The sequence below is a fragment of the Lagenorhynchus albirostris genome, chromosome 14, assembly GCF_949774975.1.
Source record: "Lagenorhynchus albirostris chromosome 14, mLagAlb1.1, whole genome shotgun sequence".
Classification (NCBI taxonomy): Eukaryota; Metazoa; Chordata; class Mammalia; order Artiodactyla; family Delphinidae; genus Lagenorhynchus; species Lagenorhynchus albirostris.
In genome coordinates, this window is record NC_083108.1 from 53,411,465 (window position 1) to 53,434,703 (window position 23,239).

Below are 23,239 nucleotides of genomic sequence, written 5' to 3' on the forward strand. Positions count from 1 at the left end.
TCCATATTCAATGAGGATTTAAGTTCTGAGATCCTTCTACCTCACCAACATAAATCTTGCCAGTATCCTGGGCAATTTCAAAGCACAGGCTAAATAATGTACACACTCACCTATTCTTCCCCTAAATAAATACAATTGCATTCACCCCACTTCAATAATCCCTTCGAGTGGCCAAAACCTGGACGTTGGCATCACTCAAACTTGCTCCATTTCTGAAACCATATACACTGATCTCTGGCCATTACTTTTTTTTTTTTTACATCTTTATTGGAGTATAATTGCTTTACAATGTTGTGTTAGTTTCTGCTGTACAACAAAGTGAATCAGCTATAAGTATACATATATCACCATATCCCCTCCCTCTTGAGCCTCCCTCCCATCCTCCGTATCCCACCCCTCTAGGTCGTCACAAAGCATCAAGCTGATCTCCCTGTGCTATGTGGCTGCTTCCCACTAGCTATCTATTTTACATTTGGTAGTGTATGTGTATGTCGATGCTACTCTCTCACTTCGTCCCAGCTTCCCCTTCCCCCCACCGTGTCCTCAAGTCCATTCTCTATGCTGTGTCTTTATTCCTGCCCTGCCACTAGGTTCATCAGTACCGTTTTTCTAGATTCCATATACATGCATTAGCATACAGTATTTGTTTTTCTCTTTCTGACTTACTTCACTCTGTATGACAGACTCTAGGTCCATCCACCTCATTACAAATAACTCAATTTTGTTCCTTTTTATGGCTGAGTAATATTCCATTGTATATATGTACCACATCTTCTTTATCCATTCATCTGTCAATGGAAACTTAGGTTGCTTCCATGTCCTGGAAACTGTAAATAGTGCTGCAATGAAAACTGTGGTACATGTATCTTTTTGAATTAAGGTTTTCTCAGGGTATATGCCCAGCAGTGAGATTGCTGGGTCATATGGCAGTTCTATTTTTAGTTTTTTAAGGAACCTCCATACTGTTCTCCATAGTGGCTGTATCAATTTACATTCCCACCAACAGTGCAGGAGGGTTCCCTTTTCTCCACTCCCTCTCCAGCATTTATTGTTTCTAGATTTTCTGATAATTGGCCATTACCTCTTCTCAGTCACCAATTCTTTGACTTTATCAAAGCATTCAGTCAGTGCCCCATTCCTCCACTTTACTGAGTCTATCAGTTTCTTCCTGCCCACACTTTCTCCTCTTCCTCACATACTACCAACCACCAATCACTCCTCTGCCTTTTCACTACACCCCTAACTCCAATCTCCCCTTTACTCTTTCACCCCATAACTCCTGCAAACCTCCAATCTTAAATTCAATTCAATTTCAACACAATTCAATTCAACTTCTTCATATGGAAAAAATCAGGTGGAGAAAAATGCTAAACTGAAGAATTGGCTCAATTAAGTCCATTCTTAGGTTCTCAAAACTACTCATCAATTCTTTTACTTATCCTTGGTCAACTACTACAAATCTTCATCTCTTTTCTCTTTCAACTACTACAAACCTTCATCTCTTTTCACAAATATACTGGAATGCAAGAAAAGGATTTGTGGCATTTATTCAAATAATTTCTCTAAAATAATTAAGAGATTCCCCTTATAATTTAGTACCTCTGGGATTTTAACATAATTTCACCTATTGTAGTGCCCAAACTCACTCTTTGTAGATGAAGTTAATGCATATATCAATTAAAAAAAAAAAAAGCCATCAGACTGCTTCAACTACCTAACCCTCTCCCGCCTGGTTATACGCTTTCACTTACCCATTGCTATACATTTCCTCTTAAAGGATAGCATGGCTTCATATATTTAAAGCTTATCCCTCCAGCTGTGTTCTCTTATTCTCATCTTCTAGTCTATTAGTGATGCTAATTACTCCCCTCCTGTATTTTCAACCTCTCTAGTAGTTCCTTACCATCAGCCTATAAATATGCTTATACTATACACTTTTCCTTTCTTTTCTTTTTTTTTTTTTTGGTTAGTTTTTCTATCTACTATATACTTTTAAAGGAAAGAAGAGGAGAGAAGACTTGGGCAGGGGGAGGGTGGAGAAGGGAGAAAGAAAAGAAGAGAAGAAAAAATAACAGAAAAGAAAAAAGGGAGAAATACCCTCAGTTAGGTCTCCTGTCTACAGCTAAACTAAGGACTGGCCTATCCAGATAATGCATAGTAATCTCCTTTTCTTAGCAGCCTTAATTCCATTTGGAATTTTAATTCCCCTTTTCCATGTAACCTAACATATTCACAAATTCCAGGGATTAGGACAAGGGCATGGAGGCGGGTGTGGGGGGAGGGGGGACAACAGTAGTCTACCTACCACAGATGCTAAAACTGGTAACAAGATATTTACATATATCACAGTATCTCCCTATATGATTTCCTTTTTAATTTTCTAATAAAGGAAAATTAGAAAATTAAAAAGGAAAATTAATTACCTATTTTGATAATTACATTATGATTATATAAGAAAATATTAATATATTTGTTTTCAAGAAATACAGAATAAAATATTCCAGAGTAACTTACTTCTTCCTAAATAATTTATTCTCATACAGTTCAGAAAAAAATTATATATACATAGATATCTACACACATGCACAAATACACACATATAGAGAATAGCTACAGGAATTCTTTGTATGATCCTTGAAACTTTAAGAGAAAAAAGTCCAATTATTGGTACAGCTCATAAACAAAAAGCATAACAAGATAATTGTGGAGAAGAAATTTCATACGAACTTTAAGTCAAGGTAATAGGAACTGTTCAGTCTAGAAAATCGAAGAGTGAGAGGAAATACAACTGAAGACATTCACTAGAACTAGAGGGAAAAACTTTTTTAAAAAGCTATTAAAAGGGAATGTCATCTTACTAATTGAACTTATCACTCTAAAAGGTTACATAAACGAAATGGTGGCATAAATAAACACAAATTTCAGAATGAAGTAGACCAATTCATTCATAGCAGTATTAAGGAATACTGTATTTTGGCACATATTTCTAAACTTTAGAATTTGATATCAAAGAAGGCAAAAATGTTGCCTTTTGGTGTCATAGAAACATCCCTGAACTAGACAGTCAGTAACCTTAATCATTAATAAATATATTACTTTTAACATTCTTAACCTACATCTACATATAGTTCTAGTTCAAGAGAATTATCTACTTAAGGGAATTAAAATCTTAAAACGAAAGTGTTTTAGTAGTTTCAGACAATCTATTATCATAAAGTAATGCTTTTAGCATATGTAACTAGAATGTACGAAGGACAATAGCTTTGAGGAAACATATCTAATAGATAAATTATTTATACTTACCTGTTACTTCTTTTAACTGATTTGTTCTGCCATGGTGGATCTATCACAATTACATCATATGTTTTCTTACCTGAAAACAAAGAGACAATTTCAGAAAATATCTTCTATACGTATCACTTTAAAAACTAAACATGTTCTGAGACTTCCTGGCGGTACAGTGGTTGGGACTCTGCACTTCCACTGCAGGGGGCATGGGTTCCATCCCTAGTTGGGGAATTAAGATCCCACATGCCACATGGCAAAAAAAAAAAAACTAAACATGTTCTTCAACAATGAAGTGCATTCACTACAGACACAAATATACTGGAACGCAAGAAAAGGATTTGTGGCATTTATTCAAATAATTTATCTAAAATAATTAAGAGATTCCCCTTATAACTTAGTACCTCTGGGATTTTAACATAATTTCACCTATTGCAGAAACTTCCTAAAAATAACTACAGCTCCCTTAGCTAGACATCAATGATTTATAAATGTCCTATAAGTCTTGGTAGCCATATTAACTTGGTCCTTTCAAGCCTAGATAGGGTAGGTGTGGGTTTTTTGCTTTTGTTTTTCAACTTTTTACATGAAATAAAACTTGTCTTTTGACTGATATATTGACCACAACAAAATGTCCCCAATAGTCTACTAGTGTCCTTTTCTCTGGACCAGGATCACACATTGCATTCAGTTGCCATGTCTCCTAAATTTCCTCCAATCTGGAAAAGTTCCTCAGTCTTTCTTTGTCTTTTATGACCTTGATACTTTTGAAGACTACTGGCTAGTCATTTTATAGAATGTCCCTCAAGTTTGGGTTTGGTATTTCCTCGTGATTAAATTTAGGTTCTTTATTTTTGGCAAGAGTATCACCATGCCATTATCAGGAAACAGTGTCAAAATGTCTCATTATTAGTGATACTACCTTTGATCATTTGGTTAAAATGCTGTCAGCCAGGTTTCTCCAGTTTTACTTTTGTAATTAATAAGTATTTTGCAGGGAGATATTTTAAGACTGTGCAAATATCCTGCATCTCATCTTTTCATCCACTATTTTGACACCCAAATACTATGATGTGTGCCAAATGGAAATTTTCTAGTTACATCATTCTACCTACATTTATTAATTGGAATTTTACTGTGAGGAAGAGCTGTTCCTTTTCCTTTTATAAACAGAGGTATATTTTTGTAAATGTACAATCTCATAAGTGATCAAAAGAATGCAAATTAAAATAAGGAAGTGATGGCTTTTAAACTATTAAGAGTAACAAAGATCAAAAAGAATGGGGAAAAAAATGTTCAAATATAGCATGATTTTCTCATTAATTTGTTATCTTGTCATTTACCCTGAAGAATTTATGACACTGTGATATGAATAACCAATCATTTATAAGACGGTTTGAAAGTAATTAAAAGAAGCTTTTCATTAATAAGCTATGTTATGTTAATAATGTAAAATTTTGCTTAAAAATGTCCAAATAACATTAAACAGCAGATTAAATTCAATTTGGTCAATATACCTCTTATCTACATCATCCCTTAGAATATTATAATAGTTATAATTTGTTAGAAACATAAATCACTGAGCTAAGCTCATGATGCAGATTATCTCATCTAATCCCCAAAATTACCCTTGGAAGTAGGTATTATCATATCCATTTTATAGACTAGGAAACTGAGGCTCAGTTTTGTGAAGTGCCTAAAGACTCATAGTTAAGCTTCAGAATCTAAATTCAAATTCAGGTGTATATGACTCTGGACTTAAATATCTAAATTCTTAACTTTATACAGGAAAATATTTTGAGAAACTTTAGATAATAAACTTGAACAGTAGCTTAAAATGTAACCTAAAAGGCTAGGAATGGTTTGGGAATTAACATTCGTATATGAAGTGTTTCTACTTTGCTATGAATAAAAGCTAAATAAAGTTATTTGGTCAACCCCAACTGTACCCTGAATTCCTAAGTACAGAACAGTAACTATGTTTACTCTCTTGGGGACTAGTTAAGTTTTTGACCCTTTGTTTGTAATAAGAATTTTTTTAATTTTTAAGACAGAAGTCAGCACTTTAAAATTGAATTTAAAAGAAAAATACACTGAGAAAATTAAGTGTTCACCCTATCACAAAATGCTGGTGCTCATTCAACATTCAGACTTGTTCTTGACTTCTGAGGCCACAAAAAAATTATCTTTTTCTAATAATAAACATAATAATTACTTACAGCTCAGAAGCGGGTACATGCAAGAAATGTCAGACAAAAGAAAACTGCTTTTTGGTGGCAGCAGGTATTTCTGTCCCATTAAAGTAATCATTTTTGTAAAGCTAGAGTTGTTTTCAACAATCCGTGAAAATAAATCCTGCTCTGTAACAGATATATCATCTTCCATCAATTGTAACGTCTGAAGTTCCATTTCATTCAGAGAAGGCAAATGCTTTGCCATTTCACATAATTCTGACAAATTGCAGGTATCAAGTGGTAAAGTTATGGGCTCACTATACTTGTCCCGTTTTTCATAAAGTGGATGAAGAAAGCCACTTTTGAGACCTTCTTGGATTAACTGTGAAGATCCATCCAAAATCAGCCCCCTGATCTGTAAGAGAATTTTTTTTAAGTACATTAAAAAGTCACTAAAAAATAAATAAATAAATAAAAATTAAAAGTCACTGACATTAAAACAATTTTCTAAATAATAAAGTTCCTACTATGCTTTGAGTATTTCAACTCTTGGATTAAAATCAACATTCTTAATGCTTATAGGAAAATAACCTTATACTACAAAAAGAGTTAAAAAAAGTGTGAATATACCTTTGAAATGCTATTTCTTAACTGTGGAATGAAACAAATCTCATAAACTCACTGAAAATTAACTAACCAAACAATATATTGAATACATAGAAAATGTATCCTTAAAACTTTATACGATAAATTTGATAATGTTTCTAAAAGAAAGTGGAATTTCTAATTTATAAAAAGAATTAAGGGAATTCCCTGGCAGTCCAGTGGTTAGGTCTCCATGCTTTCACTGCCAAGGGCATGAGTTCAATCCCTGGTCAGGGAACTAAGATCCCGCAAGCTGTGCAGTGTGGCCAAAAAAAAAAAGAATTAAGTTTAAATCACATTTAATCTTAAATTTTTCTAGTAACTTAATTTTTTACATATTTACTTATTTGGCTGCGCCAGGTCTTAGTTGCAGCATGCAGGATCTTCATTGCAGCATGTGAGATCTTTAGTTGCAGCATGTGGGATCTAGTTCCCTGACCAGGGATTGAACCCAGGCCCCTTGCATTGGGAGCATGGAGTCTTAGCCACTGGACCACCAGGGAAGTCCCCCTAGTAATTTAATTTTAAAATAAATATACCTTTGATTTTATAAAATATAGCTTGAATTGTAAAAAAAGAAAAAAATTAACTCTATAAAATGAATATATAAACAAAGGTTTTCAATAATACAACCAAAATAATTATAAAATTAAAAGCCAAGTTCTGCTTCTGGACAAGATGGAGTACCTTTAATCTGAAATTACTTTTAAAAAATTATTTTTAAAAAACGGTTTTCAGACCTTGGATGGATATCAAGCAGTGTAGAACAGTAGTCCCTAAAAAAGGAGAAACGAGTTGCTCCAGCTTACCACCTTGAGAAAGTTTCTAGGTAGCAGTACAGGAAAGAGACCCATTCAGAGCCCAACAGTCTCTCTGAGTTAAGGAAATACAGCTGGGAGTCTGGAAAGGCCAAGGCAGCTAGAGTTTGCAGGGAAGGATACCAGAGAGGAGAGAGCTGCAGAGGGTCAAGTCTCCGGCTGAGTAGTGATCAGCACATGTATGTGATGAAATACCCAAGGACAGGGAAAGAACCAGATAAAATGATCAGAGGGAGAAATCCCCAGAGTTCACACAGGGCTTGTGCAGCCCTTTTTTTTTTTTTTTTTTTTTGCAATCACGGGCCTCTCACTGCTGTGGCCTCTCCCATTGCGGAGCACAGGCTCCGGACGCGCAGGCTCAGCGGCCACGGCTCACGGGCCCAGCCGCTCTGCGGCATGTGGGATCTTCCCGGACTGGGGCACAAACCCGTGTCCCCTGCATCGGCAGGCGGACTCTCAACCACTGCACCACCAGGGAAGCCCGTGCAGCCCATTTTTAAAGATTAGGAAAAAAAAGTAGAAAGGGATATTAAGGCACTCATTATAACCATATTCATATGTTCAAAAATGTAAAGAAAAAAATGAACCTGTTAAGAAGAGATAGGGAAACTATAAGAAAAGACCAAATTGAGTGTCTAGAAATTAAAAAATACAATGCACAAGTGAAAAATACACTACATTGGAATTACAGCAGATTAGACACTGAAGAAGAAAAGGTTAATGCACTTGAAAACAGCGCAATAAAAGCACCCAAAATGAAGGGGACAGAAAATATATTTGAGGAGACAACAGCCAAAAATTTCTAAATTTGCTGAAGACTATGTATTCACAGATCCAAGAAGATCAACAAATGGAGGAGGAGGAGGAAGAGGAGGAAGAGGAGGAAGAGAAAACTACATTAAGGAACATCACAATTAAATTGCTGAAAACGCTCAAAGCAGCCAGAGACTTCCACTTCCAACCAAGATGGAGTAATAGGGACAAAAGCTTTCAAGACACTGGACATCAGGCAACAAAGGAGAGTGAAAGAAATCATAGGTAAGCCCTATGACTGCCCCAGCTAACTGCCTGGAGATTTTCCAAGGCACAAGAAGAATCTGGGCAGAGTCTAGAAGAAATCCAGAGTTATGGAGACAGCTGAGAATATGGGGGTGCCAAGACAGAGTACCCAGGAGAGTATCAGAGAGGAAAGAGCTGTACAGAGAGAACTCTGTATATCTGCAGGTAGTCACACTGGAGAAATTCCCCTAAATACTGATCACTCCAAGTGTGTGGGGGAACTATCCAAGGCCAAGAAAAGAACCACCCAAGAGGACTAAAAGAAACAGTGTCTTGAGCTCTCACAGGGCCAAGAATAGTACTTGTTTCCAACACTCAGACCAGAAAACATCATGATTCACAGGACAATTGGGGGACATTTCACCATGGGTCTCGCTGTGTGAGCAGAGGCACTGATAGCTTTTGTTCCAGAATAAATTTTCAAGGTGTTGGTTTGTAACCTCAAGAGCTTCCCAGGTGAAATCTGAAACTGGCCCCTGTACACAGAGGGCAAGGAGAGACCAAAGAAAAGAGGCAGACCACTCTAGATGGGAAGATGGCAGGTTTAACAACAAGAGAACTTACAAATGAGGCTTGTCTTGGGAGGCAGCAAGACAAGTAGATCTCTGTACCTGTCGCCCAGAATCCTAAAAGTTTATACAGAGTTCTTAACTGGGTTCAGTCACATACACAGTCCAGATCGTCTCAACAACAGCTTACTCTCTCAAGGCTATGTCCTTGAAAACAGCTCCCACTGTGGGAACGGTGGGCATAGTGTACAGTCCAAAGACAAAGGAGGGGTGAGGAGCCTCCAAGTGTCCAGGTCAACCAGTGGTCATATCCTCAAGATCAGTTCCTCCAACACAAGGATATTCATATAGCATGGAAGACGGAGATCATGTCTCCCTCCAAGCCAGAAGGCAGATCTGTTTGCTGTCCAGGTTAATAAAGGCTCACTCTGGGACAAAAGGCTGGACAGGTTTGTTTGCAACCCATTTTAAAAAACTGGGGTTCCCTAACCTTGGGGTTCTTTAGCTATGAACCAAACCTACTGCATGCAGAGCATACACCGAGGCTCCTTGGCATCATCCCCATGGAGTACAAGGGAAGTCTGTGAACAAAAAGTATATGCTTCCTGCTATGCAGGGAGCAATAAACTCCTTATTTAATAAAATCTTAGGTCTAAATCTATTTTAATAAAATCTGAGACCTAAACTTGCTAGCTTGTTAGCTTCCAAATAGAGTAAAATCTCAGACACTTCATCCCAGTTCTTGACAGGGGTATTGGGTAGATAACAGATTTTATGTCAGTAAAAAGGAATAATCAGCCTTAGTCTAAAAACATCATTCTAAACTCACCTAAGAAAAATCTACCCAGTAATTGATGGACCAATTAAACCAAAAATCTCTAAAGACACAGAAGTTCTGAACAACACTACCAACTTAACCTGACATTCATAGAACACTGCATCCAACAACTATAGGATACGTATTCAAAAATACATTAAAAATAGCACACAATACAGTCACAAAGATAATTCATATGCTGGACTATAAAGAAAGGCTCAATAAATTTAAAAGGATTGAAATCATCAGAGTATATTCTTATACCCCAACGGATTTAAGTTAGAAATCAATAATAAGAAGATATCAAGATAAACCCCAAATATCTGGGGATGAAACAGAAGACTTCTAAATAATTCATATAGGTCAAAGATAAAATCACAGAGGAAATCAGAAAATATTTTGAAGTGAATGAAAGTGAAAATACAAAATATCAAAATATGTGGAATGCAACTAAAGCAATGATTCAAGGCAAATTATAGCTTTAAGTGCTTATATTAAAAAAAATCTAAATTCACTGACAAAAGCTTCTACTTTAAGAAGTCAGAAAAAGAGCAAAGTAAACCAAAAGGAAGAAAATAATAGAGAACAGATATCAACAAAATAGAAAATAGACAGTAAAGAAAATTAATTAAGTTAAAAGCTGGTTCTATGAATATACTTGACATCAATTCATGTGTCTAATAAGGGATTGATATCCAGAATATAAAAGAACTCCTAGGGAATTCACTGGCGGTCCGGTGGTCAGGACTCCAGGCTTTCGCTGCCAAGGGCGCAGTTCCGATCCCTGGTCAGGGAACTAAGATCCCAAAAGCCATGCAGCACGGCCAAAAAAAAGAACAAAACTCCTAAAACTCAATAACAACAACAAAAACCCAATTTAAAAATGAGTGAAGGACATGAATAGGGACATGAACAGACACTTCTCCAAAAAAGACATACAAACGGCCAACAGCACATAAAAATATGCTCAACATCATAAATCATCAGAAAAATGCAAATCAAAACCACAGTGAAACACCACTCACACCCATTAGAATGGCTGTTAAAAAAACAAAAACAGAAAGTAAGTGCTGACATGAATATGGAGAAACTGGAAACCCTTATGCATTACTGGTGGGAATGTAAAATGGTACAACCACTGTGGAAGACAATAAGGCAGTTCCTCAAAAAATTAGAATTATCATATGATCCAATAATTCCACTTCTGGGTATATTCCCCAAAAAATTGAAAGCAGGGACTGGAACTGATATTTGTACGCTCATGTTCATAGCAAGCATTATTCACAATAGCTAAAAGGTGGAAACATCCCAAATGTCCATTAACAAAAAAATATATAAATAGGCACTTCTCTGTTGGGGGAAAATAAAAATCATTCAGGAGATAAATAATGGTGATGGTTACAAAACAATGTGAATGTACTCAGTACAACTGAATTGTACACCTAAAAATGGTTAAAGTGGTAAATTTTATTTTATGTATATTTTGCCACAGTAAAAAAAAAAAAAAAAAGCTACAAAAAAAAGCTGGTTCTTTGAAAAAACAACAACAACAAAATAACAAGCCCCTAGCAAGAAAAGGAAAGAATACAAATCACCAACATCAGGAATGAAAAGGGGCATCACTTATCGTCACAAATCCTACAGACATTAAAAGCATGATAAGAGAATACTATGAACAACTTCATGCCAATAAATTTGACAAGTTGGATGAAACAGACAAATTTCTTAGAAAATACAGCTTGCCAAAATTGACATAAGCAAAAGCAGAAAACCTGAAAATCCCTGTTATCTATTAAAGAACCTTATATTATTCCTAAAAACCTTCCCCAAAAGGAAACTCCAGGCCTAGATAATTTCACTGGTGAATTAATTCAAATATTCAAGGATGAAAAAACACTGATCCTATGAAAACTTCAACGAAGAATGTATAGCAGATGGATGTATGTGGATGTATAGCAAATGAAAAGATTCTCAACATTATTAGTCATTAAGGAAATGCAAGTTAAAACCTCAATAAAATACCACTACACACTTAAAAGAATTCCTAAAATCAAAAATCTGATGATATCAATGCTAGTGAGGATATGAAGCAAAGAGAGTTCTTATACTTTGCTGGTGGGAAATGCAAAACAGTACAACTACTTTGGAAAGCAATTTGGCATTTTTTTATGGAGATAAATATAACATTAACCATCAAACCAAAAATACCATTCCAACATGGAAATTTAAAACTCTATTACAAACAACTCTTAAGCAAATCCCTAGAAAACCATGATATATCAATGAAATTTCACATCATGACAATTACAACACAACATATCAGAACCTATGGTATGCTGCAGTGCCCCAAGAAAAAAAATCATAACATTGAATACTTCCATCAAAAAAAAAAAAAGAAGAAAAAAAAATGAACTAAGACAACTCAAAAAGTCAAAAAAAGAAAAAAACAGAAGGAATAAATTAAAATGGATCAAAGCAGAAATAAGTTAGACATTTTTAAGGTAAATTAATTTCAAAAACAACTAATAAATTAGGCAAAGCATTAGCTAATCTATCAAGGAAAAGGAAGTAAACATACAACATAAATAGTGAAGGCAAAATAACCACAGAAACAGACTATTCATAAACAAATTTGAAAAATTAGATGAAATGGATAATATTCTAAGATAACATAATTTACCAAGATTAACTACAAAAGAATTTTTTTAATCTAAAATTGATTTCCAAAGAGGAAAAAGGAAAAGCTGTCAAAGAAGTATCCCCACAAAAAAAGCAACATACTGAGATGGATGCAAAGGGGAGCTCTACCAAACTTTTAAAGAACAGATTACTCCAGAGAATTGGGGAGAAAAAAAGAAAAACTTCCAACTTCCAACACTGAAATATGTAAATATCTGTATATAATTATATATATAAAACAAAAAAATTAAATATATCAGACCAATCTCACTTACGACTGTTCCAAATAAAATAGTAGCAAACAAAATCCAGCAGAACATTTAAAAAATAATACATCATGGTCATTTGGAATATATACTACAAATGTAAGGTGGTTACATATGATTAAAAATCAAAAGAAAATATTAGGAGAAAAATCATCCATTCAATCTCCATAGATGCTTTAAAAACATTTGATAAAATTCAGTAACCACAGTTGATAATAACACTCAATAAATAAGAATACACAGAAACTTCTTTAACATGCTGTTTCCAACTCAGCCCAAAACCCAGTGGAGAGGAAATCATCTCCTACAAAGTCAGGGACAAGGACAGATACTCTCACAAACGTTACTTAATATTGTATCATATTTTCCAGCCTATACAATTAGAGAAGATAAATAAATTAGGGATATAATAATTATAGAGGTGTAAGTAAAACTATTAATATTTGCAAGAGTTATAATTATTACCTGAAAAATCAAGACATTCAATTTTTTTAAATTAATGCTAGATGTATATAAAGAAAATTTTACAGAATAACAACAGAAACTTAAACAAATGGAAAGACACATTTATGTTTTGGAGTAGGATCACAACATCTTAAAGATGCTAACAGTAAATGTTTATAAATTTGATTGCCATAAAAATTTCAACAGGTTAGTTTTTCTAACCAGACACTAAAATTGATCCTAAAATTCATGTGGGAAAATAAACAAAAAGCCCAGGAAAATTCTGTAAAAAGTAGCAATGATAAGATGGCCCAGGGTGGGGGGTGGGGGTGGGGTGGAGGGTGGGGAATAAGTAACTACCACCTAAGATATTAAAACATATTCACATTATAAAATCTCAAAAGAGATTGGCAAATAAATAGTGAGACAAACAAGTAAGACTTAAAGTCCAGAAATAAACTCAAATACTTATGTGAATTTAGTATATCAAGCATCTCATATAAGGAGGGAAAAACTGCATGAATAATGGTAGGACATATAGGTAGTTAACTGGATCCATATCTCACACTGTATACCAGGATAAAGTCTAAATGGATCAAGATATAAATTTGAAATAAAATCATAAATGTTCTAGAATAAAACATGGGAAATTATTTTAAAACCTTGAAGAAGGAATACTTCTCTAATTATGATTCCAAAATTCAGAAGTCATAAAAGAAAAAAATGATAAATTCAACTAAATGAAAATATAATATTGTCTGCATGGTGAAACCAAAACCAAAAAAAATCATAATTAAAATTAAAATGACAAACTGGGAAAAATATGCTTGTAATTTACATAATAGACAAAGACCTAATTTCCCCAGCATATAAAGAGCTCCTATAAATCAGTAAGAAAAAGAACAATCCAATTTTTTTAAGTATGCAAAGGAAACAAACAGTTCACATAAGAGAAATACAAATGAATTTTAAACATACATTACAATGCTTAACTACATTCATAATAAGAATTGCAAATTAAAGCCATACTAAAATACTATTTTTCAACAATTAGATTGGCAAACATCAAAAACTATAATATACTGTAACGGTGAGGATGTGGGAAAACAGGCAAAATTATACAGTTCTAGTGTGCTAATAAGATGATACAATCTCCATAGCAGCAATTTGGCAGTATCTATCAAAATGTTCAAACCCTCTGACCCAGAAATTTGACTTGTCGAAATTTATCCTGCAGATACCACACATAAACATAGAAAATGACATGTGCATACTATACCTAAATGTCAGCAATTAAAGATTAAGTAAATAAAAGTAGGAAAGACAATGAGATCTAAAACAATTTGAACCCTCTGTTTCCTCTCATTTCTTTAACTCCCAGATCTCAGTAACCTCTAAGTTCTAGAAATACATCCTTCATATTATTCACTTTCTTCTGCCACTATCTTAAGTTGTTTTACCTACTGACAGTAGGCTTTTATAACTCAGAAAATTTCTGGACTTAACCAATATAGCATAAGTTTACTTATGTTAAATATGTAAATGAGAAGTATATGAGATTTTAATAAAAATTGGTTTAAATTGTTCATTACAATAAAAGTAATGATAAATCACTCCAGTGTTAAATTCTAACCGTGATCAAAATGACTGCTTGAGGGACTTCCCTGGTGGCGCAGTGGTTAAGAATTTGCCTGCCAATGCAGGGGACACGAGTTCAAGCCCTGGACCAGGAAGATCCCACATGCCGCAGAGCAAGTAAGCCTGTGCACCACAACTACTGAGCCTGCGCTCTAGAGCCCGTGAGCCACAACTACTGAGCCCGCAAGCCACAACTACTGAGCCCGCGAGCCACAACTACTGAAGCCCGCACACCTAGAGCCCATGCTCCACAACAAGAGAAGCCACTGCAATGAGAAGCCTGTGCACCATAGTGAAGAGTAGCCCCGGCTCGCCACAACTAGAGAAAGTCCGGCAGCAGCAATTAAAACCCAACACAGCCAAAAGTAAATATAAATAAATAAATAATAATTTTTTTTAAATGACTGATTGATTTTTAAGAACATCCTTATTTACGTTGTCCTTTTATTTATACTAGTTCACATTAACCTTCCAAAGTCATCAATGAATATTTTACACCGTACCTTTGTATGGTATTCCATAGCATCCAATTCACCTTGATTGAAAACAACACATCTCTTACGCTTCTAAAGAGTAAATTACAGGGAAAAAAATTATGTGGCCATCATCAAAATAATGATATTGTGAAATATATTAGTACTTCCTTTTTCTTTATCACATTTTCCATATTGTATATCTCATTCTTTAAGAGGTAATAACTACTGAGGTCGAAATAAGTGCAAAGAGTATGGACTGGGGAGGTAAGATTTCCCAAATAATAATAATTATTATTATTACTATTATTACAAACTTAATGGGTGATAAAAGGCCATGTAGGCGTTATCTACTATTAGTAAGAACTAGTATGACATAATAAAATGGCACTGACATCCATAGAACACAAGGAAACTGTGACACTGTATAAGAGTCACCAGTGTCATCTATCAGTTGATATATGGTATAATTATCCTGAACTTTCTTAATTTCTACAACAAAAACAATTCGCAATGTACTTTTAATAGATCTTTATGTGTAATCTGAGGATTAGGTATAAATAAGATATATTAACACTGTTCTACATCTAACAACTCCATAGCAAAGAACATGTAAGTCTGCAATATAGAGCAGGGACTTTGTACTTTTCATTGCTGAAATCTCAGTGCCTATATGGTGGCATAACTCCTAGCAGGCTAACAACAAAAGTTCTTTGGCTGAATAAATACATGGACTCTCTATTACTTTCCTTATTCTAATTCTCAACATGCTTTCTTATTTAGTATCTTTCTTCCCCACTCAATTGTAAGATCTAAAAAGGCAGAGATTATATTTATCTTGTTTCATCACTCCTTGTACAACAGCACATAGAAAGATCTCAAACATTTATTGGGTGAATAATGAATGTAATTCCTATCTCAAAGAAAATGTTAATATGATCTATCTGAAATGGACTTTGTATAATCACCTCTGAGCTCTTCAAATACATAAAAAGTATTCATGCATAATTAATTTGACTCTATATGGCACTCTCAAAACTTTTGATTGCACCAATGTGTATACAAACATATATATTTTAAGAATATATATTTTCCATAGTAGCTGTCTAGTTTCATCACTAGAAACTTTTCAAAAATATCACCCTTCTTCCAAACATTTATTATACAAGCTTATCCCCAAAGGATAAATCTCTAAAATTCCCCCTTTATACTGCTATATACTGCTTTAGAATTTTACAGAGAAACATATTTTTGAGCAAAAATAGGTGTAAAAACATGCAATTAATACGAAAACCTAGGCACACAGGGTTTCTTTTTTTGTTACTTAGTTTTGTTTAATTTACAAAGCATTCACTTTTGAATCAACTTTGCTTACTTCTGAAATATGCAAATTTGGTCTTCTAAGAATGGTAGAATGTTAGCAAAAAGTTAAAAATCACTCTGGATATGCTAAAGTCTTATTATGCTTTATTGACTATTCTTTATACTTAGTAAATCACAAGATATTTGAGATGCTGGAATAATAAATTTGTGTTCTCTGTAGAAAAATTTAAATTTCTTAAAACTTATTACCTTCCCATTAACAGAAATGGAGATTTCTTTCTTAACATCATTTACTAGATCTTCCTTTTCATTACTTTGTTGGCATTCTTTGTGAATAGCAGAAGTTATATAAGGTTTGGTGACATCAAACAGTTCAGATCGAAAAACATATTTTTGTATGAACATTTCACAATTTCCTCCATCATCATTTTCTGGCTTAGTGGTAGAAGCAATACAGGTAGCAGAGGCTCCAAAAGAGGACATAGAGTCCATGTGAAGAGTATCAAGGTGAACAGAAGAAGTAGGCTCATTTTTACTGCAACAAGGCTCATGATGCTGGTGAAGTTCATAACTTATCTTGTTAATGAAAGAAAGATGATCCAGTAACCATCCTGGCGATAGCTCACGCACCACAGACATTCTTCCTTTAAAACAAACAAACACCTCTGATAATTAGACACTAGAAGTAAAACCCAACTTTCCTAATTAAGTTCTAAACTCAGACAGGAAAGGTGACGTGCCCAAAATTACAACTGGTTGATGGCACAATTGCTACAAGACCCAGGTATCCAGACTTCGGCTCTGAGTTCCCCTCCCACCACCCACCACTCTCCAAGTTTGGGGCTGTGTTTGCCTCTGAGTTCAAACGCAGGTTAGGGGGGATGTCATATTTTAACAAAGTAACCTACTGTGCTCAGGTCACTTTTCTCTCCTAATTCTCGGCCCCACACTGGATCCTCCAGCTTTCCGCAGGCCACCGCTAGAGCACCTGGAACCCCAGAGAGCACTCATGCCCTGAGCCCGAACCTTGGCGGCGGCCTCAGCAGCGCGACCCTGGGGCCGACTGCGCCCACACTGGGCCGTCACTATCTCCTACCTCGCCGCCTCCCTTGTCAGAAAAGTGCACCCCGCCTTCCCAGACTTGCTTCATGAAACAGCACCCATCTAAACAGTGGTCCTGAAAGACACTCCTTTCAGGGCAAAGAAAAAAACAAATCTCCTTTTCTAACGGTCAACGGGAGCCGCCATGTTGCTGTACGGAAAAAACGTTTCAAGGGCTGCCTGGAGCGCTCTGCTCCCTACTCAGGGACGTAAAGCGCTCGGGTGTTCACAGCTAAATTTAAGGGTCAGACCAGACTTCTCAGAGGACGCTTACAGCTTGCCGGAAAACGCCCGAGCGCGCCCGTGAGGCGGCGGCATTTCACCAACACGCAGAGTTCCGGCGACGAGTGGCGCGAGAGTTGCGCACGCGCGCGCATGTCGTGCGCGATGACGTCAGCGACGCCGGAGATTTTAAAATTCGAACGGCGCCGGCGGGTGGAGGAAGGAGATTGTGTTTTGGCGGCTGACGTTTTGTCTAGCGGGCAATAGCACGGTTTACAGCAGTTCGGTCCCTGCGTCGTATCGGGAAGCTGGAAGAAAGGTGACTAATGACTTTGCGTTAATTTTGTTCCGGCAGCACTGGGCTAGAGGGAGAACGCCAGGGCGCCAAAAAAGTTAGATTCACGGGCCCTGAGGAGAGACGTTTTGGTGTTTGCTGTTGTAACTGGCCCCCGGGCCCCATCCGTTCTAGGCGCTAGTTTCCCAGAGTCCAATAAATTTCTTATGGCAGTGATTTTCCAAGGGAGAAGGGGAAGGCCAAGGTGACACCGGTGGGGTGAAGAGGACATGGAGAGAGGAAAAGGGGAAGAATGGATGGGAGCAGGGAGAGGAAGGACGAGATGAAGAACTGTTTGCTATGGTGCGTTTGAGATACTAGTGTAACATCCTGGTGGCCGTGTAAGGAGTACATCTGAAAGTCTTAACCTCAGATTTTAAGAGTACATTTTAAGTGGAGATTGGGAGTGGACAGATAGGTGAGAGTGGAAAAGTTTAATAGATCAGAAGCGTATACTGAAGAAGAAATAGCCAAACAAAGAAGTAAAGAGTGTAATCAGTTTAAAAGACAAAGGAGAGCCCCAGGAAGTAAAAGGATAACCACAGATGTCCACTTTCTTGGAAACCAGGGCAGGACCTGGAAGGGCTAGGTGTATAGTGTCTAATGCCTCAGAGTTAAGATAGGATCAAAAGATTTGTCAGTCATGAGTATCTCAGGAGGCAACCGTTTCAGTAGATGGGAAGGGAATGAGATGTGAATGTGGTCTGAGAAAATGGAAGCAGTCTGTAGACCAGATAATTTATCCTTGATGAGAGGGAGATTGAAGCTCGAGGGGCAGTAATTGAATAATGTAAATGGGAAACAGTAGGTTAAGGACAGAGCAGGGGAGATGGACATTAGGAAAAGAAAACTGAATAGCTCTGCTCCAAGACCAAAGAAAATGAAACATCAGAGGTAGTTCTTGTCAGTAGCCTCTGACTTCCCATTGAAATAGGCACAGCCAACAGTGGTGATGTGGTCTGAGTTAGGATTTAGGAGTTTAATTACCATAAATACCCTGTGAAGGTAGGAATCATACCTTATTCACCTTTGTATTGTTTGCATTACTTTCACACTCCCTTCTACATGGTAGGCAGTTAGTAAGTGTTTATGTGTGTTGAATTTTTTTTTTTCTTTTTTTTTGCGGTACACGGGCCTCTCACTGCCGTGGCCTCTCCCGACGCGGAGCACAGGCTCCGGACGCGCAGGCCCAGCGGCCATGACTCACAGGCCCAACCGCTCCACGGCATGCGGGATCCTCCCGGACCGGGGCACGAACCCGTGTCCCCTGCATCGGCAGGTGGACTCCCAACCACTGCGCCACCAGGGAAGCCCTGTGTTGAATATTTTTAAATGGAGTTAAATAGATAGGTGTTCCCTGCAAATTAGGACTTCACCTTACATGAACAAGCAAAGATAGCCCGGGAAAGATTATCTTGAAAAAACAGTGAAACTTGGCTGCCTTTCTGTTTGAGGGTAAAGATAATAGTTGTTGCTTAATGTACCATCTGTGTCTGGAAAGACTTGTTCATTACCAAATTCGTGAATGCAGGTCATAAACATGAAACGCAGTTCATTTTCTACCGGTGGTGCTGGCCGCCTCTCTATGCAGGAATTAAGATCCCAGGACTTAAATAAACCAGGCCTCCATACCCCTCAAACGTGAGTACCTATGCCTTATTGTCTTTGGCAAAGAAATCTGTAAAGGAGGTTAATACAAAGAGGTAGTATGAGTCATATTGTGATGAATATTATCTGTTCTCAGTGGTACCTAATTTGGAGTCAGTGAAGGCTAAAAAATGGGCATGTTACTAGGTGTTGTGTTTTATCTCATTTGATAGTTAAATCTCCAAAGCCACGTCTTTTGCTAGGCAATCCCTGAGGGACTGCTAATTCCTTTTCAGCACTCTTCCACTCATTTATTTTCCTCCTTTACTGTAGAGCTGCTTGTTTGAGCAGGTTCTCTGCTGTAACTTCTATTTACTGAGGTGTATCCAGCTAGCACAGTTCTCAATGAAAGGTATTATTTGCCCTGACAATTAGCTGCAGTTTAGTAGTAGCCTACAGAACACCACTTCTCCAAACTATTTCCTCAGGATTCACTGGAAAAAAAAGGTGCCCCAAAGAACTTGCTGTCACTATAGTCAATATCCTGTAATGATCTGTAATTGGAAAGAATCTGAAAAAGTATGTGTGTGTGTGTGTGTGTGTGTGTGTGTGTGTGTGTGTGTATCTCAATCACTTTGCTATAGACCTGAAACATTGTAAATCAACTGGACTTCAATTTTTTTAATTTTTTTAATAAAAAATAAAATGAGGGGGAAAAAAGAACTTAAAATCATAAACTAATTTTTCCCTATGAATGAATTTCTTACAATTAAGAGAAGGCTATTTGTAACCATGTTGAGTGATATCATTCCTTCTCTATTACCAAGGTACAAGTTACTTGCTAACTGTTCTTAAGTTACTTGGGTTTACATAATATGAGCCTCTGCTACTTTTAGAAATTTGAAATATTTATACATTTTTTTCTTCTGAAATCAGAGAAATGTTTTGTACTGTTGCACATTACTACTCCAAAAGATTTGTGCCTTGAATTGCATTCAAAGCTAAAAGGTTGCCTTTGTCAATGTTTCTGGTCTGTAATTGACGTAATGTATGTTCTTAAGTGTAGCTGCAGTCTAATAAAGAGTGAGCCTCAAAAGAAAAAATTTTAAATGTGGCTATCATTCTATGATTGAAAATATCTATTTTTAAGTTATTTCTTTTCCTTTGACGTTGTTATCCATAAATGTACATATTTTAGGATAATTAAAATTACAATGTAGATATGGGGTTTTTTCCTCCTTTTTTCTTAACATTTTAGTGTTAAAACTCATACTATGTTGTAAGCCTATCCTATTTTTGATAGCTATGATTGCTGCTAAAAATTTTCATGATTTTGAATTATTCTTATAAGTAATGAGGAAGAGGGGTTGGTTCCAATGTATTTACAAAAGTTTCTTGAACTAATATTTTTCCACTTATTTAAAGAGTTTGTTTTTCTCCTTTTCTTAAAGCAAAGAGAAATCAACCTTTGGAAAATTGAGTATTAACAAACCCACATCTGACAGAAAAGCCTCTGTATTTGGTAAAAGGTAATGATTTTTTTTTATTAATTCTAATGGAAGGGATTCTTATAGCCATGCATTGAGCTAGATGCTGTCAAAGTACGAAAAATTAGATGGCATGATCCCTTTCAAGAGAAAGTTATAATCTAGTTTTCCTCTGTTTTAAATGGTTAAAATGGTTATATTTGCTTTAGGTTATGCTGAGATATATCAGCACATTTAGACCACTATTTCATTGTTACAAGTGAATACTTGATTGAAAATTCTACACATAGCTTTCACATACTATGGAATCATAGCATTTTAAAATTAGGAACCATCATCTAGTCCAACATCTTAGCCAAAGACTTTTTTTTTACTAAAATATTAAGGACTCCAAAGAGCTTTTATCTTGTGGGCTGTATCTGTTGATATTAACTATATTAGAAAATAAAACTGAGAAAAAAAAATTAGTATGTATTAATTCAGTTTAAAATAACAATAACCCAGGACTGCGCTTGTGATCCAGTGATAAAGAATCCGCCTTCCAATGCAGGGAACACGGGTTCTATCCCTGGTCGGGGAACTAATATCCCACATGCGGCGGGGCATCTAAGCCCACGCACCACAACCACTGAGCTCGCACACCTCCACTAGAGAAGAGAAAACCCGCATGCCACAACTAGAGAGAAACCTGCATGCTGCAATGAAGAGCCCGCACGTCGCAACAGAAGATCCCACATGCTTCAACAAAGATCCTGCGTGCTGCAACTAAGACCCGAAGCAGCCAAATAAATTAATTAATTAAATAAGTAAATATTAAAAAAATAAAGTAAAATAAAATAACAGTAATCCATTACATGTTAATATAAATAACATGCTTTAATTTTTTAAAAATAAAACTATTTCAGTAAGAAGAGTGACATTTATATTTTTGCAAATCTCTTTAATGTCTGGCTTAATAGAAGATAGCTGAATTCTCATATCTGCTTCGGAATTCAGTCTGTTATAATATCTGACATCATGTAGCCAACCTCTGGAAAACTCCACTGTACACTCAACGAAAGAATAAGAATGACAGGCGTGAAAAAAATCTTAATTTTATTGGGAAAATAGTTTTGACTTCTCGATCCCCTAGGGCACACTTTGAGAACCACTGTCTAGAGTAGATCAGTAGTTGCCTAGGCTGGGGGTAGGGTAAGGATTGACTGGTAAGGGGGATAAGATTTGAGATGATGGAAATGTTTAATATCTTGATCGTGGTAGAGATTACACAGGTGTAAATATTGACAAACCTCATCAACTTGTATGCTTTAAACAGGTGCATGTTATTCTAAGCAATTATACCTCAATAAAGTTAATTTTTTAAAGAAATTTCCAACTCCAAAATAGAGAAACTGTTCGTCTCACCAAAAACAAAATATAACTTTGTTTTAAAACAAATGTTTATTTAATTATATTTTGAAAATATTTAGAGATGACATATTTGTTACCTTATGAAAAGTCTTTGTCATGAACCCAAGTTAAACTGTTTCTGGTGTTTATTCTAGTTGATAAAAAATCTTAAGGCATTTTTGTAATGTAACTTTCATCTCAGAGCTGAATGTCAGAGATACTGATGCTAATGATTATAAAATCTAACTTTTGCTGAGCATTTTTGTAAGCCAGAAAAGTGCTATTTTATATCTCCTTTAATCAATCCTCAGAACTGCCCTATGTGTAGATACTGTTATTGTCTTCATTTTAGACATTAGGAAATTAAAGCACAGAGGTTAAATAGTTTACCCAAGGTCACACAACTAGTAAAAGAGACAGAATTTTTAACCAGACTATGCTTCTAGACCCTATTCTCTTAAACTATAAGTTGAATGATACAGTATTTTGATTGGTTGGGAAATTCTTTTATAATTTGAAAAGCTATCTATTAGTACAGTTTTGTGTAGAATAAGAGCTGAGTCTATGCATGTATTCTTTCCTAGTAAAAAAAAAATTAAAGATTAAGTAATAGCAGTATGTAGAAAAGTGGATCTCAAATAGCAAATTCTCAGGGGAAGAATTAGCTAATTAGCTAGTTAATCAGAGCAGTGGCATCAGAGAGCCCAAGGTAAAGAACTTTTAGATCCTGGTCAGGAGAGAACTTGAAAGCAGCAAGCAAACATGCAGGGAGAAATTGTTTTGATGAACAGAATTCAGACATTACAGCAGTGTTCATTGTAACTCAGTTTTGTGGCATCTGTCCAAAAAGGAAAAGTATTGTCCCAAGGATATTTAATAAACTACAATGGTTAGGTAAATTGGGCCACAAAGAGAAGCAAAAGAAACCATTATAAAGATTTAAACAAATGATGTTTTATTTTGAGAGGAGGGGCTTAAGATGGAGCATA

At 35.9% G+C, this 23,239-nt stretch overlaps 2 protein-coding genes across 5 annotated transcripts in view; one reads left to right on the plus strand and one right to left on the minus strand.

Moving 5' to 3' along the window:
* METTL4 (methyltransferase 4, N6-adenosine) overlaps nt 1-17,584 on the minus strand; it is a 33,010-nt gene extending 15,426 nt beyond the window's left edge. For all 4 annotated transcript variants that reach the window (XR_009534798.1, XM_060121390.1, XM_060121391.1 and 1 more), the window contains exons 1-5: nt 17,506-17,584; nt 16,380-16,774; nt 14,838-14,900; nt 5,505-5,874; nt 3,304-3,373 (exon numbers count right to left, since the gene is read on the minus strand). Coding sequence is in view for 3 of the 4 variants with exons in the window: in XM_060121390.1 (XP_059977373.1) it covers nt 3,304-3,373; nt 5,505-5,874; nt 14,838-14,900; nt 16,380-16,769 (893 nt within the window). In the remaining variant the exon portion in view is untranslated. The remainder of the gene's footprint in view (nt 1-3,303; nt 3,374-5,504; nt 5,875-14,837; nt 14,901-16,379; nt 16,775-17,505) is intronic.
* Nucleotides 17,585-17,669: 85 nt separating this feature from the next.
* The window catches only part of NDC80 (NDC80 kinetochore complex component), a 54,636-nt gene continuing 49,066 nt past the window's right edge, over nt 17,670-23,239 (plus strand). The window contains exons 1-3 of the mRNA XM_060120724.1: nt 17,670-17,772; nt 19,319-19,428; nt 20,826-20,903. Of these exons, the coding sequence (XP_059976707.1) occupies nt 19,328-19,428; nt 20,826-20,903 (179 nt within the window). The 5' untranslated portion in view covers nt 17,670-17,772; nt 19,319-19,327. The remainder of the gene's footprint in view (nt 17,773-19,318; nt 19,429-20,825; nt 20,904-23,239) is intronic.